Raw genomic sequence first — 14581 nt, 5'->3', positions numbered from 1 at the left:
AATGAGGGAAAAAATGGATCTGACAAATAAACCATCTTTCCCGGGGCTCATCTCTTTGTTTTCAAACTGATTTCAGAAAGCTGAGATCCAGCAATTTCTTCATGCAGAAGTAATAGGGGAAAAGTGACAATGTCCTGTCATATCATTCTTTACAGGTAGTCCTCAATTTACAACAATTGAGCCCAAAATCTGTTGCTAAATGAGATGGTTCTTAAGTGAGTTTTGTCTCATTTTATGACCTTTCTTGCCACAGTTGTTAAGTGAATCACTGCATTAAGTTAATAACATTTGTTAAGTGAATTTAGCTTCCCCATTGACTTTGCTTGTTAGAATGTCACAAAGTGATCACATGACCCTGGGGCACTGCAACCCTCATAAATATGAATCAGTTGCCAAGAAACTGAATTTTGATCATGACACTGTGGGGGTTCAGGAATGGTCGTGTGGAGAATGGTCATAAGTCACATTTTTCAGTGCCATTGTAACTTTGAGCGATCACTAAACAAATCAAATTGTAAATTGAGGATTATGTGTGCTATGTATGACTGGCTCAAAACATAGATTACAATTATTTTCCACGAAAAAATACAATATACAGTAGCAGAATGAGTGGTAGCTGGATTTGAGAAGTGGCTTAAAAGGAACAAGCCATCCCACGGATAACCATCCACAGACATGCCACTGGCATGAGGTAGTTGGCAACCAAGCAAAGAACATGTGAAGAACATGTGAAGAACAACTGATGCTGACTGATACATGAGATTGAACTGTGGGGAATTCCCCAGCATGCAACTCATACCTAAAAAGCCCTTGTCTACCATGGCTTTCATTAGCTCCACATCCCCTCCTTTGAATCGTTCACCAAAAGCTTTGCCAAGATCTTCAGCTACATGAGTGGCAACATCGACCCCAACTTCATCAATCAAAGTAGCAGCTCCAACAGGGAAGCCAAAGCTGGTGGAAAGGGAATCCACTTTCTTAGGATCAACACCTTCCTGCAGAAGATGCATTGAAAAAGAAAATGCTTTGGGTGAAAGAAATAGGGTGAAGGTAGATCAAATTCTGGTGATTAGATTGTTCAATAATTTGCAATAGTCTGCAATTTCTGTCTCAACTAATTAACATTATGAGCAAGACTGTTTGCCTCCTCCCTCTCAAATTATAGTGAGTAAATATAGTGTCCCTAATCACGGATTTCTCACTGGATGAACCAGGTGTATAACTTATGAGAAGACTATAAATGGTTAGTGTTGCCCTATTTTGTCCCAGTTTCACTTGGTGGGTATAATGCTATGATTTAAAAGCCACAAGAGTAAAATCAATGAACCCGAGTGTATCCTTCTAATTATGTGCACTTCTGTGTAAAAGTTTTTGGTTCTTTTTTGGACTATATTTTTCTACTGAATCTTGTCAATTTCCTGTAATAGTCTGAATGAACAAACACTATACACCGAATTTTGATGTTGGTGTCATTTATATATAAATAATCATCTTATGATTTGCTAGTCTGAAAAGGTAATCACCTCTAACTGGCTGTACTCCCAGCCCAATTGCTCGGAAATTGGGGCAATTGCAACCAAATACTTCTTATTACTGGTTATCAGTCCAATGTTGAGCCTTTCCTCCATGGTGAACTGTTTTAGCTCATACTTGAGGATTTTTTCTAGCATGTTTCAAGTCCTGCCGCTTTACAGAATTTAGATTTGAATTCTGACTTGACCATTTTGAAAAAAAAGAATCTGTTCATCCACTCTAATGTAGGTGGCAAAGCAATCCCAAAATACCCTTTACATATTTGATAGCCGATATACCATATTTTTCGGTGTATAAGACGCACCTTTTTACCCCCCAAAAGGGGGTGAAAATCTGGGTGCGTCTTATACGCCGAATGTAGCCCCGCCCACCCGCCGGTCCCCACTTTTCGGCCATTTTCGGCCAGTTCCAGGTGGCAGGGATCTGGGTCAGGGCACAGCCTGAGGAACAACCCTCCCTCTTCAGGACAGTGGGGTAGGGGGGAATCTGCCCAGCAGCTTTGGGGAACAAGGCGGGTGCCACGATTTGCAGCTGGTCACCCCTCTGGCCACGCTGACTTCACTCCCCAGCAATGTGAGGAGCCGCCGCCGCCGCTGCCTAACCCTCTGCGCCCAGGAGCCAAGCCGAGCTGAATGGGAGCCCCTAAAGGGAAACATTCCTCCTTTCCAGCCATCGCTGCCCGGATTCCAAAATGCAAACCTCAAGAGTCGCGCTTCGGGCGGCAGACCCGCGATCCCCTTCCCGATTCCAAACATGGGGTGTGTGCAGAGACAAAAAAAAGTGCACCGTGTTTCAAGCGGCGGATCTGGCCAGGAGGAAAGAGAAGAGTCTGCTGAGAAGGAGGACGGGGGGGCACGGCTCTGCAATGTGCAGAAAAACACTTTTAGGCGGCAGCGCTACAATCTCCTCCCTGAATCCAAAGCACTTCCCAGTTCCCCACTGCACATTGCAGGGGAACTGGCCGCCACCTGAAGCGCAACTCTTGAGGTTTGCATTTTGGAATCCGGGCAGCGATGGCTGGAAAGGAGGAACGTTTCCCTTTAGGGGCTCCCATTCAACTCGGCTTGGCTCCTGGGCGCAGAGAGGGTTAGGCAGCGGCGGCGGCTCCTCACATTGCTGGGGAGTGAAGTCAACGCGGCCAGAGGGGTGACCAGCCGCAAATCGTGGCATTATTCCCCAAAGCTGCTGGGCAGATTCCCCCCCACCCACTGTCCCGAAGAGGGAGGGTTGTTCCTCAGGCTGTGCTCTGTCCCTTCCCCCAGAGCATGCTAGGGGTCTCTTTCGGGGAAAGCAAGTAGTCCCTGCACCTCTCGCTTGCAGGAGGAAGAGGAAGGTGGCACCACCTTAAATGCTGGTAGGCAGAGGTAAAATACTTTTTCCCTTGTTTTCCTCCCCCAAAATTAAGGTGCGTCTTATACTCCGGTGCATCTTATACACCAAAAATACGGTAAGTTCCTTTTATGGAATTCAATAATTATCACAAAACATAAGAACAAAACAAAACATAGCCTTAAAATTCAATTTCTGACTCAAATAAATTTGATGTTATTTGTTAATTTAAACACTCTTTATGTTATCAGTAGGACTTGAAATGGGGTGAGCGTCGTTTCACAGAGCTGTATCATCCCATTTAAATCCATAAAAGACTCTCCAGAACCCCAGCTGTTTGCAAGAGAACTAACCTGAAGGATACGGACAATTTCAGCCAACATAGGAGCAAGGCACCTAGTTGTATAGAATCCTGGACCATCCTGTGGAGGAGGAAACAGAAATATGAAATAGGTTTGCTAAGGAAGATGAGGCAGCAAATAATCTAACTAGTCTACCCTCATCAATGCACTTTAATGGATGTTGGTTTTCTTATCTATAGGGCATTTCTCATCTATGGGGTATTTTCCTATTTAGAGGCTATACATGTGGCAAAGACACTTGTTTAGACCAATTTTTCAGTGGTATGGGCTGAGCAGGAATTTAGGCTGAGATCCCAACTAATATGGATTTGATATCCATATTTATTAATATTTATTAATATAATTTGTTTTTATGCACATAATTTGTATTCTACATCTAAATATAAAACGGTTAAGCTTTGACTTCAGATTGACATTTGTGAGCTCTCCAAGAGCTCGTAAGCTGTTAAACAGACAAATAATTAGTGTATAAAAATTATTTTGTACCACCGAGAAAAAAAACACAAAGCCGGGCTTTTTTGCGCCTTCCAGGGAAGAAATGGTAGACTCAGCTCTGTGAGAAGCAGAGCCGACAACCGCAGTGGAATGAAGAGTTGATGAGTAGACAATCTCAATATTTCCTCTCCGGACAGGAAGAGGAAGAGAAAACTTAAGATCACTCACAAGTGTTCCTGAGAGTTGCTACTTACAAGGAGACCACAAAACAGCAGATTTAGAGTTCTGGGAAACAAAGGAATAGCTGTCTTGCTCAAACCGCTGTTGGCATCTTTAAAAGGACACCTGGTTTGCATACAGGTAATCCTCGATTTACAACCATTCAGTTAATGACTGTTCAAGCTTACAACTGCACTGGAAAAAAATGGTTGTATTTTAAGAGAAAGTGATAAGTTATTAAAATTGTTCATACTTGTTTTGATGAAAGGGGAAAATATTTCTTTATATATTTCTTTTTATCATATTCTTATTTTTCATTTCTTTTCTATTTTTCCCTTTCTGCAACTTCTATTCTTTATTCTTTCCTTTTTTTTAGTTTGTATTAATTTTTATTGTTGTAATTGTAATTTCTAGGAAAATTAGCTCTTTTTGGCTCTTGTGAAAGTCCTCTGTGCATCTGCAGTAAGTTTCCTGTGAAAAATATGGCTGATACTTTACTTGTCTTGTCGCAGCCTGCTCATGTGGCAATTTAGGGGGGGAAAGTTTAATTCTGGCCATTCTGACTCAAAGTGATAATTCCACCGGGAGCCTTCTGCATTTTTCATAAAAATCACAATCACCTTAACCACAATGATGACCTTTCCTTGCTTGAGACCAACAGCTACAGCAGAGGCTGCTGTTTCCGGGGATGTCTTGTCAGTAGTGATGATCTCTAGCAGCTGCATCTTATCAACAGGAGAGAAGTAGTGCATCCCAATCACCTGAAGTATGGAAGAAGTAAAATGGAAAAGAATGAAGACCCTCAACATACAGTGAGCTCGTGATATGCTGCAAAGCAGAAAAAGTCAAATCCTTTACACTGGGATAACCAAGCCTAATTAAAGCTAAGACTAATTTTGTGTGTAAGGTTTTCACTCTTTTAAACTGTTCCAGCCTGCTGCTGTACTTGTTTAAGTGATGCTCGAACAAGCTACTCACAAATGGAAGCCAAGGACTAATATTTTCTTTAAACCCATTTGCTATAGTCTGCATCACAAAACGTTAGCAGAAATCTAGCGAGCTCAAGGCATTTAGGGCAAATAAATATTCCTGCTTTATGAGAGAGGTCAAAGCTCAGGATCAGAATAAAATGCTGGTTTTTCCAACAAGAGTAAGATATGCTGTGGGGAAACCACAGATGGAGAGGCCTTACTTAGCAATGGTTTTTCTGTATTTTACAAAAACACACCAAACTCACCTTATCTGGCCTTTTGCTGGCTACAGCTATCTGATTGATAGGAAGAGCAGATGTGTTGCTGGCAAAGATACAATGAGGAGGGATAAGCTGGGAAGACAAAGCAAATGTTACATGTCGGAGAGGGAAAGTGCATCGTTATGGCTACAGCAAGAGCCGTGGTGGCGCAGTGGTTAGAGTGCAGTACTGCGGGCTACTTCTGCTGACAGCCGGTTGCCTGCAATTTGGCAGATCGAATCTCACCAGGCTCAAGGTTGACTCAGCCTTCCATTCTTCCGAGGTGGGTAAAATGAGGACCCAAAATTGTTGGGGGCAATATGCTGACTCTGTAAACCGCTTAGAGAGGGCTGGAAAGCGATATATAAGTCTAAGTGCTATAAAAAATAAAAAACCTCTCTTATTCTAGGATAGAGAATTTCATAAAAGCCCTGATGTAGCCATGTGCAAGTCCCATGTACTTGGTAGGAAGCAAGCAACAAGGTGAGGATTGACATCCTTATAGTAATATTCCTTCCTTTGACTGCTACAATTCTAATGTTGATAGATGGAATCATCTCGTTGGACTGAATGGAGATACTTTCAGGGGCAGTCATAGGATCAGAGTACTGACCAGAGTTAGACGTGCCTGGTACATGCTCCAAGATTAACATACTCTTCCAATTTCTTCAGCTTTTGCAGAGGAATGAGGTAGCAAATTTTACAGTTGTACTCATAAGTTTACATACCCTGGCAGAATTTATGATTTTCTGGCCATTTTTCAGAGAATATGAATGATAACACGAAAACCTTTATTTCACTCATAGTCAGCGTTTGGCTGAAGCCATTTATTATCAATCAACTGTGTTTACTTTTTCAATCATAATGACAACAGAAACGACCCAAATGACCCTGATCAAAAGTTTACATACCCTGGTGATTGTGGTCTGATAACATGCACACAGGTTGACACACAAGGGTGTGAATGGCTATTAAAGGTAACTATCCTCTCCTGTGATCTGTTTGCATGTAATTAGCGTGTGTGTATAAAAGGTCAACGAGTTTCTGGCCGCCTGACAGACCCTTGCATCCTTCATCTAGTACTGCACTGAGGTTTCTGGATTCTGAGTCATGGGGAAAGCAAAAGAATTGTCAAAGAATCTGCGGGAAAAGGTAATTGAACTGAATAAAACAGGAAAGGGATATAAAACGATATCCAAGGAATTGAGAATGCCAATCAGCAGTGTTCAAACTCTAATCATGAAGTGGAAAATGAGGGGTTCTGTTGAAACCAAACCCCAGTCAGGTAGACCAACTAAACTTTCAGCCACAACTGCCAGGAATATTGTTAGGATGCAAAGAAAAACCCACAAATAACTTCAGGTGAAATACAGGACTCTCTGAAAACATGTGGTGTGGCTGTTGAAAGATGCACAATAAGGAGGTACTTGAAGAAAGATTGGCTGCATGGTCGAGTCGCCAGAAGAAAGCCATTACTACGCAAATGCCACAAAGTATCCCGCTTACAATACGCCAAACAGCACAGAGACAAGCCTCAAGCCTTCTGGCACAAAGTCATTTGGAGTGATGAGACCAAAATTGAGCTTTTCGGACACAACCATAAATGCTACATTTGGAGAGGAGTCAACAAGGCTTATGATGAAAAGTACACCATTCCTACTGTGAAACATGGAGGTGGATCACTGATGTTTTGGGGATATGTGAGCTACAAAGGCACAGGACATTTGGTCAGAACTGATGGCACGATGAATGCAGTATGTTATCAAAAGATACTGGAGGACAATTTGCATTCATCAGCCCGGAAGCTGCACATGGGACGTACTTGGACATTCCAACATGGCAATGATCCTAAACACAAGGCCAAGTCGATCTGTCATTGGCTACAGCAGAATAAAGTGAAGGTTCTGGAGTGGCCATCTCAATCTCTTGACCTCAATATCATTGAGCCACTTTGGGGAGATCTCAAACGTGCAGTTCATGCAAGACAGCCCAAGAATTTACAGGACCTGGAGGCTTTTTGCCAGGAAGAATGGGCAGCTTTACCATCTGAGAAGATGAAGAGCCTCATCCACACATACCACAAAAGACTTCAAGCTGTCATTGATGTTAAAGGGGGCAATACACCGTATTAAGAACTTGTGATTAGGGTCATCTGGGTAGTTTCTGTTGTCATGATTGAAAAAGAGTAAACACAGTTGATTGATAATAAATGGCTTCAGCCAAACATTAACTATGAGTGAAAGAAAGGTTTTTGTGTTATCATTATATTCTCTGAAAAATGGCCAAGAAATCATAAATTCTGCCAGGGTATGTAAACTTATGAGCACAACTGTATATGGGAAATTAGGAAGGTGGGAGATGCCCCCAAATATATTCAAATGCATATCACAGACCCATCAGGCCTTTTGGCCTTGAACTCCTACTTACTGCTTCCACCTCCTTCAGCACTTTGTGTTTGATGGTGAGATCTTCAAAGACAGCTTCAATGATCATGTCAGTTTTCTTAAAGTCCTTGTAATCCAGCTGTCCCGTGAGGTCACTTAGGAGCATATCCCTCTCAAATGACGTCAAACTCTTCTTTTTCACTTTATCATTCAAGCTGAGAAAATTATTAGGGTGGGGACAGTGGAAGTATTGAAAATAAGCTGTTGGGTACGGTATAGTTGTGAAGAAGTTGTTCATATTCATCCTTTTTTTATATATACTGAAGAAAGCTTGTCTTAAGCTTTGAAGGATCTTTCAAACGCTAAGTAAAAGCAACTATTATTTTAGAAGCAGATGTCTTTTTAACTTTAGGTTTTATTATTTTTAAGCACTTCTAAAATATTGTTTTAGTTTTTTTGTTTTAATTCTGAAATCTATTCCTTTACTGTAAATTTTTCACAGCCAACCTGGAAATACATATACTGATCAACAGACAACAAAACAAAAAAGCAAAACTAAACAACACAGACTTTGAGGGCTAATAGTGCATTTATAAATAGTATTGTTTCCAAACAGTTTGCCAAATGCGAATACTGATTTTGGATACCTTCCAGAGGAGGAGGAGGAGGAGGAGGAGGAGGAGGAGGAGGAGGAGGAGGAGGAGGAGGAGGAGGAGGAAGAAGAAGAAGAAGAAGAAGAAGAAGAAGAAGAAGAAGAAGAAGAAGAAGAAGAAGAAGAAGAAGAAGAAGAAGATGATACTTGTCAAAATAAATATACTTAAGTAAAATGGACTTTGGGAGAGATACTACACTGATTTTTTTAAAAAAAACCTGTAAGATGACCACTGCAGTTTATGACAAGAATGTGTCATTGTTTTCAAATTTTTCTGTCAACTGATAATTTATTACCAGAGTAGATCTCTCCAAGCCTAAACAAATCTAGAAAAAGAGATGATTCTTTAAGTAACTGAGAAAGTATAATAGCTTTTCAGCAATGCCAGCAGCTTTTAAAGCTTCATTATTCTGTTTTATTTATTTAGAAAATTTATATGAATGCCCAAATTAGTTGCAGTGACTCTGGGCAGCTTGCAGAAGTAAAACTATTGAATTAGAATTAGAACAACAGAGTTGAAAGTTGGACCTTGGAGATCTTCTAGTCCAACCCCCTGCTTAGACAGGAAACCCTATTCTATTTCATACAAATAGCTGTCCAATCTCTTCTTAAAAACTTCCAGTGTTGGAGCATTCACAACTTCTGGAGGCAAGTTGTTCCATTGTTCTAACTGTAAGGAAGTTTCTCCTTAGTTCTAAGTTGCTTCTCTCCTTGATTAGTTTCCACCCATTGCTTCTTGTCCCGCCCTCAGGTGCTTTGGAGAATAGCCTGACTCCTTCTTCTTTGTGGCAGCCTCTGAGATATTGGAATACTGCTATCATGTCTCCCCTAGTCCTTCTTTTATTGGGAAAGAGTTGGGCACAAAGATACTGTATTCCAACATAAGAAATGCTGGAAGGAAAGGACATTGTTGGAGTCATACCTGCTATTCTGATAAGTTTCTTCAGCCTACATTTATGACATGAAAAGCTTTTGAAGAGCAAAAAGATAAAAAAAAAATTTGCTTATTACTGCTTCAAAAATGACAAATACTGACAATTCAGGGCTGACATTACTGCAGGAGTCCAAACTCTCCAGATTGCAAATACACTAGATGTTAGATCCGAAGTGAACATACCCTTTATAGACCTGCTGCTGTCCCCTGCTCAAGCCATCCAGAGTGGTGTCCTTCATTATGATCTTAAGTCCCTTTTCCACAGAAACCTGAGCAATTCCTGCACCCATCAAACCTGCTCCCAGAATAGCAAGATTCCTGCACAAAAAGTTCATAAAAAAAAGTTCATAAAAAAAAGAACAAATTCAGTATAATTTACAGTATAAATAATTCACATTTAAAATTCCTCCTTTTTAATAATGCTGGAAAAGTAATCAAATAATTAAAATGATGCTGAATAATTTACTGCCGTATTTTTCGGAGTATAAGACACACCTTAGTTTTTGGGGAGGAAAATAAGAAAAAAGCTGATTGGCAGGTGGATCGGCCTCCCAGAATACCCCCAATCAGCTGTTCCCAGAGGTGAATTTTAGCAACAGGTTCCTGGGTTGTGAGCTCTGTGCCTTGCTCTTTTTTTCAGCCTCTGAAACTTCTGAAACTCTGTTTCAGAAAAAACTTTTTTCCCTGCCTCTGAAAGCCTCCGAAACAACTTCAGAAAAAAAAAGCCTCTGAAGCTCTGTTAGGGGGCTTCTTTTCTGAAGCTTCGTTTCTGATGCTTTTTTCAGCTTCTGAAACCTCCGTTTGAGAAGCTGGGTGGGGCTACATTCGGAGTATAAGACGCACCCAGATTCTCACCCTCTTTTTTGGGGGGGGAAAAGGTGCGTCTTATACTCCGAAAAATACGGTAGTTAAAAAGCATTAAAAGCCTTAGCTCACTGGTCACTTCTGCTTCAAGCTAGGCCAATGTAATTTTTGGAGCCCAGAATCCTACTGAATTTAACAAGTGTATATTTATATAAATATTTGGGAGAAATGTTTATCTATAAACTGCAATAATGCATTTCAAGTTACATTAAAAAAGAATCAACAGAAATTAAGATCTTTATTAGTTGCCTGAATGTTGACATTTTCAATGCAGTTAGGATATAAACTTCCATTTTCCCTGCTTTGCAGTGGATAAACTGACTGTATAGAAAGCTCTGCGCATAGTTCTGCCAGGAGTCTGACTTTGCCTATGCATGCAAAGCCCGATCTGAAGCAAAGCAGGACAACTAACTTTCTGCCTTACAGGACAAGCAGGAAAAATGGGAGGTTTTGGCTTAGCTAGAATGCATTCAACAATTTCAGAGCCAGTCCTCTCAAACTAGATTGAAATGGCTAAGTGACATTCCTGCCCTTTGAATTGGCCTGCATGTTATTAATGAAAACCATCTAATCTTTTACATTCAAACAAACAGAATTGTTCTAGCCAGCACACCTGAAGGCTGTTCAAATAGTTGAACTTACTTGACTGGTTGCTTGGGCTCCCCAAACTTGTTCTTCTTGCACTGCACCTGACCATGGTAGAGCCCCATTAAGGCCTTGCATTCAGGAGTCATCCCAAGTTCCCCAAATTTCTGCAAGAGGTGGGGATGGAAGAAGTGGAGAGAAAATGAAAAAGAAACATTCAGAGGAACTGCCATAGAATTATAATACTATCCCGAAGTAACAACGAAGGGTAAACAAGCACTCTAGAAGGGCACATCAGAAGACCAGATACAAATTAACATTAGTGGGGGCCACGATGTTGTCACAGGGGGTCCATGAAGGCTTGAAAAAATGTTATGATTTAGATCGTGAGTTAAGTCTTGGTGCTCCAAAGCCTTGGTCTATAGCCACAAAAGGTATTTAAAAGGGTCAGTGGTGAAGAAAACTGCTGTTGTGCATGGCATTTCCCTCTAAACTTGCTGATTTTTCATCTGGCTTAGTTTAGGAATTACACTTCTTCTAACTGGTGATGATAGTGTTTAACATACTTTTGGTGTTAAATCCATGTAAAGAGCAATAATGCAGCAATACATGCGTCTTTAATCAATAATATAAGCACTTTTAGCAAGCTTTCCAGACAAAAGCTTATCATAGGATCATAGCTTATGTTACAAAAACTGGATCATCACAATAACTGGTGATGGTTTGAAAGCAACTGAACAAGTGGAACATACAGTGTTGCACTCCAAAAAACCGAATTGTAATTTTTTTTAATAAGACAGCAGGCACTTTGCCTCAAAGTTTTTTAAAGTGCTCCCTTATCTTGGCATTACTTATGTTATTGTTAGGATTTTGTTCAGTGAGCTACTGAAAAGAGATTTTTCTTACAAAATAAAAGACTGGATCACACATTCTATCTCATTCTGGCTTGTAGGGCTGAAGACTAGCTTCTTTTTTGAAATAAAGATGGAAAATTGGAAATTATGGCTAATCCGAGAGAGCAACTATCACTCAATGTGCCTGACTACTGGAGAAAACCTGCAACAAAACAGCACTGAAAACTCAAGAAGGATATTGCTAAGGCTGCAAAATAAAGACTTTAGAGAGCAGCTGACAAGTTACCTCTGAAAATTATATTGAGAACGCTACTGCTCCAATAAGAAAGATTCTCATACATCCCCAATGCTATCTATTTTTTATTATCTGATAGTATCTTTTTCTCTCTTAGCATAAAGAATGCTGAGGAGGTGGGAAATTAAGGGCTTTTGAGATGTCTTGACTGAGTAGTTATAAACTTGGCATTGGCAACCTTCAGTCTCAAAAGACTATGATATCGTGCTCTGGAAAGAGGTCCTAAAACAGCATCTGGTGTGACTAAAAAGGCCAATTCGAGAGTGGCAATCCCTTCCACACTGAGGGCAGATACATTCTGTCCCCTGCCCAGTCCCCAGATTTCCCTGGTTCTGGGACTGTCTCTTTGCCTCAGCCTGCCGAACAAGTGTCTCTTCGAATTGGAGAAGGCCATGCTGCGTCTTTAGCCTCCAAGCTGAACGACCAGAGGCCTCTAGTTATAAACTAGAGGCATGAGAAGCTGCAGAGAATATCCAGGTAATGATAAGAAGATAATTATAACAAAAATGGCAAGTCGTGATCAAATTTTGGAAGATGTACCAACTGTTTATCTAGTTCTACTAGTACTAAGACATGAAACGGGATCAAGGCAAAAGTCACTACCAGCCTGTCACCTATTTAAGCCAATCATCTTTTAAGAATCATGTGAAACTTTTTAGAAGTGGATCAAAGATTCTTTACCTGGGATTCCAGAAGGTAGCCAGCTTCATTGCCTTTTTCTAGGCCAGTCTTCACTACCTAAACCAACCCAAAAAAAATGTTAAAGTATGTTTAGCCCATATTGTTGACAATAACAGATAAAACATTAAATACAGTATTAAAAATAGTTACGAGAAAAAGGACACAACAAAAGCCATTTCACTTTTCAAGTGTTGGAGGATGTGTTGCCTATCCTTCTGGCTCTCCCCAGATCTTGCAACTGAGTTTTTTTTTTTTTTACCACCTTGGCAGAAAAGATTCTAGCACAGAAAGTAGAAACTTTGGAGAACGCAAAGAAATCTCATGTTTCTGAAACCAGTAACATCTCAGTGAAACAATGTGTCCAGGTTTTATTTTGCAATAGAGCTTTCAGAGAGGATCCCAAACCTGCAACCTAGCTTTTGCAACTTTGTGCCTCCAAAGATAAAGTACTATGTATTGAGAATACTGGGAATTGTAATCCAACATATATAGCCTGCTGTAACTTAAAATAAGTAACAAAAATCAAAATTGGGAGGGATTCAATCATGTTTGCACTAGGTTTTTCAGTTATGGAACAAGATAGAACAATTCTTCCTTTCCCTTGTAACCTCCATGCATCCTTAAAATCTTCACCTGAGACTTCCCAACTTTCCAAGGCAGATTTTGAAGACATGCAGGAAAACCAAAGGTGAAGAAACAGACTTTCCAACATTGCATTCCACCCAACAGTATTCCATTTGATCAGAAAATTCCAAAACTCCCTCTTGCTACTGAGATGTTAAAGTTTTTTTTCCCTCCCTATACTTTGTCCCCAAATTGCTTCGTCAATAAATACGGAACAAAACAACCTCCCAAATTCGATGTATGGCAGGTGACAGTCATGCCTAGGAGAACTTTTACATAATTCCATGTGGTATTCCAGTTGCGCCCTTTCCTGGATTGTGAGGCCCTGCACACAGGTCACTCCTGACCTGGTCATTTGGATCACTGCAATGCGTGCTTGAAGAATATTCAGAAGCTGAAAACAGGTACAGAGCGTAATGGTGTAGACAATTCTGGGGGACCCTCAGGTGAAACATGTGACACAACTGTTGCGTGAGCTGCATTCGCTGCTGTTTTGCTTCTGGGCCCAATTCAAGGTGATGGTTGTCACCTTTAAAGCCCTTTATGGCATGGGTAAAGGGTATTTGAGGAACTGTCTCACCTCATGGAACTAACCCACCCCAATTGTTCCAGTGGAAAAAATCCACTTTGGATTCCATTGGCTAAAGAATTTTGGCTAGCAGGGTCCTGGACAAGAGCCCACATTCTGGTATATTTTCCTTTTGGAGGTGAGGTCTGCCTCCACACTCCTGACCTTCTGGAAGAAACCTAAAAATGTGGCTTTGCTGCTTGGACTGGGGTCCCAACAGGGCCTGCTATGTTGGGGGATAGCTGACAGGTTAGAGAACATGACTCACTCCCCAAGTCGCCCATCATCTCCATTTTTAACCTTTAACTTCTCCATTCAATTCTTTTAATTGCTTTTTAGCACATTTTAATTTTTAATTAACTTGTAAGCCACCTAAAGCCACTGTATTAGTGAAATGGGCAGCATAAGAATTTAATGAATAAATAATGTATTCAGATCAATTAAATGCATAAATATAATAAATAGCAACAAATAGTACCCAGTAAAACTAGGAAGGAGAAAAAAAATGAAGAATATTAAACAAAGTAAAGCAAGCAGCAAATAGAATTCAAAGTCTAAAACAATGTTTTAAATACCCATTAAAATAAAAAGATCTTTTATCTTTTTGCAAAAACTACATTCCTAGGTAACAGATAAGCCACTTCAAAAGGACTCTTCTTGTAGAGCCATTGACTCCGAGAGAAACATAAGCTGCATTCTTTGAAGTATCACTTTCCATCAAAGAGCAGTTTTACAAATTCAGTCAGTGAGTACACCAATATGGTCTTTCAGTTTATATTTACTAATGTTTATGGAATTAAGTGAAACAGTTGTGAGGGACAATTTCAGAGATGCCAAAATAGCATGAACGTTCTGCAAAAGCTAAAAAACGTTTAGCCAGCCCTTCTAAAATGAAAATCTTTTGCTCCTCCAGGTAGAGGTCTCCTGACCTATCCTATGGTAGAAAGCTTGTTAAATACTGAAGGACTATGACACAGAAACTGCAAAGTGTTTGGCTTTCAGGTAACTGATGTATTTATAAATAGCTTCCT

General features: G+C 40.3%; 1 protein-coding gene across 1 annotated transcript in view; it reads right to left on the bottom strand.

Moving 5' to 3' along the window:
- Positions 1-14581, bottom strand: part of HADHA (hydroxyacyl-CoA dehydrogenase trifunctional multienzyme complex subunit alpha) — a 34006-nt gene that overhangs the window by 4043 nt on the left and 15382 nt on the right. The window contains exons 10-17 of the mRNA XM_034421193.3: positions 12359-12415; positions 10586-10695; positions 9263-9397; positions 7537-7708; positions 5116-5202; positions 4499-4639; positions 3216-3284; positions 800-995 (exon numbers count right to left, since the gene is read on the bottom strand). Of these exons, the coding sequence (XP_034277084.2) occupies positions 800-995; positions 3216-3284; positions 4499-4639; positions 5116-5202; positions 7537-7708; positions 9263-9397; positions 10586-10695; positions 12359-12415 (967 nt within the window). The remainder of the gene's footprint in view (positions 1-799; positions 996-3215; positions 3285-4498; positions 4640-5115; positions 5203-7536; positions 7709-9262; positions 9398-10585; positions 10696-12358; positions 12416-14581) is intronic.

Source organism: Pantherophis guttatus, chromosome 1, assembly GCF_059756535.1.
Source record: "Pantherophis guttatus breed Tessera chromosome 1, ASM5975653v1, whole genome shotgun sequence".
Taxonomy (NCBI): domain Eukaryota; kingdom Metazoa; phylum Chordata; class Lepidosauria; order Squamata; family Colubridae; genus Pantherophis; species Pantherophis guttatus.
The sequence above is the reverse complement of the archived record's forward strand: the minus strand, read 5'-3'. Positions and strand labels throughout refer to the sequence as shown.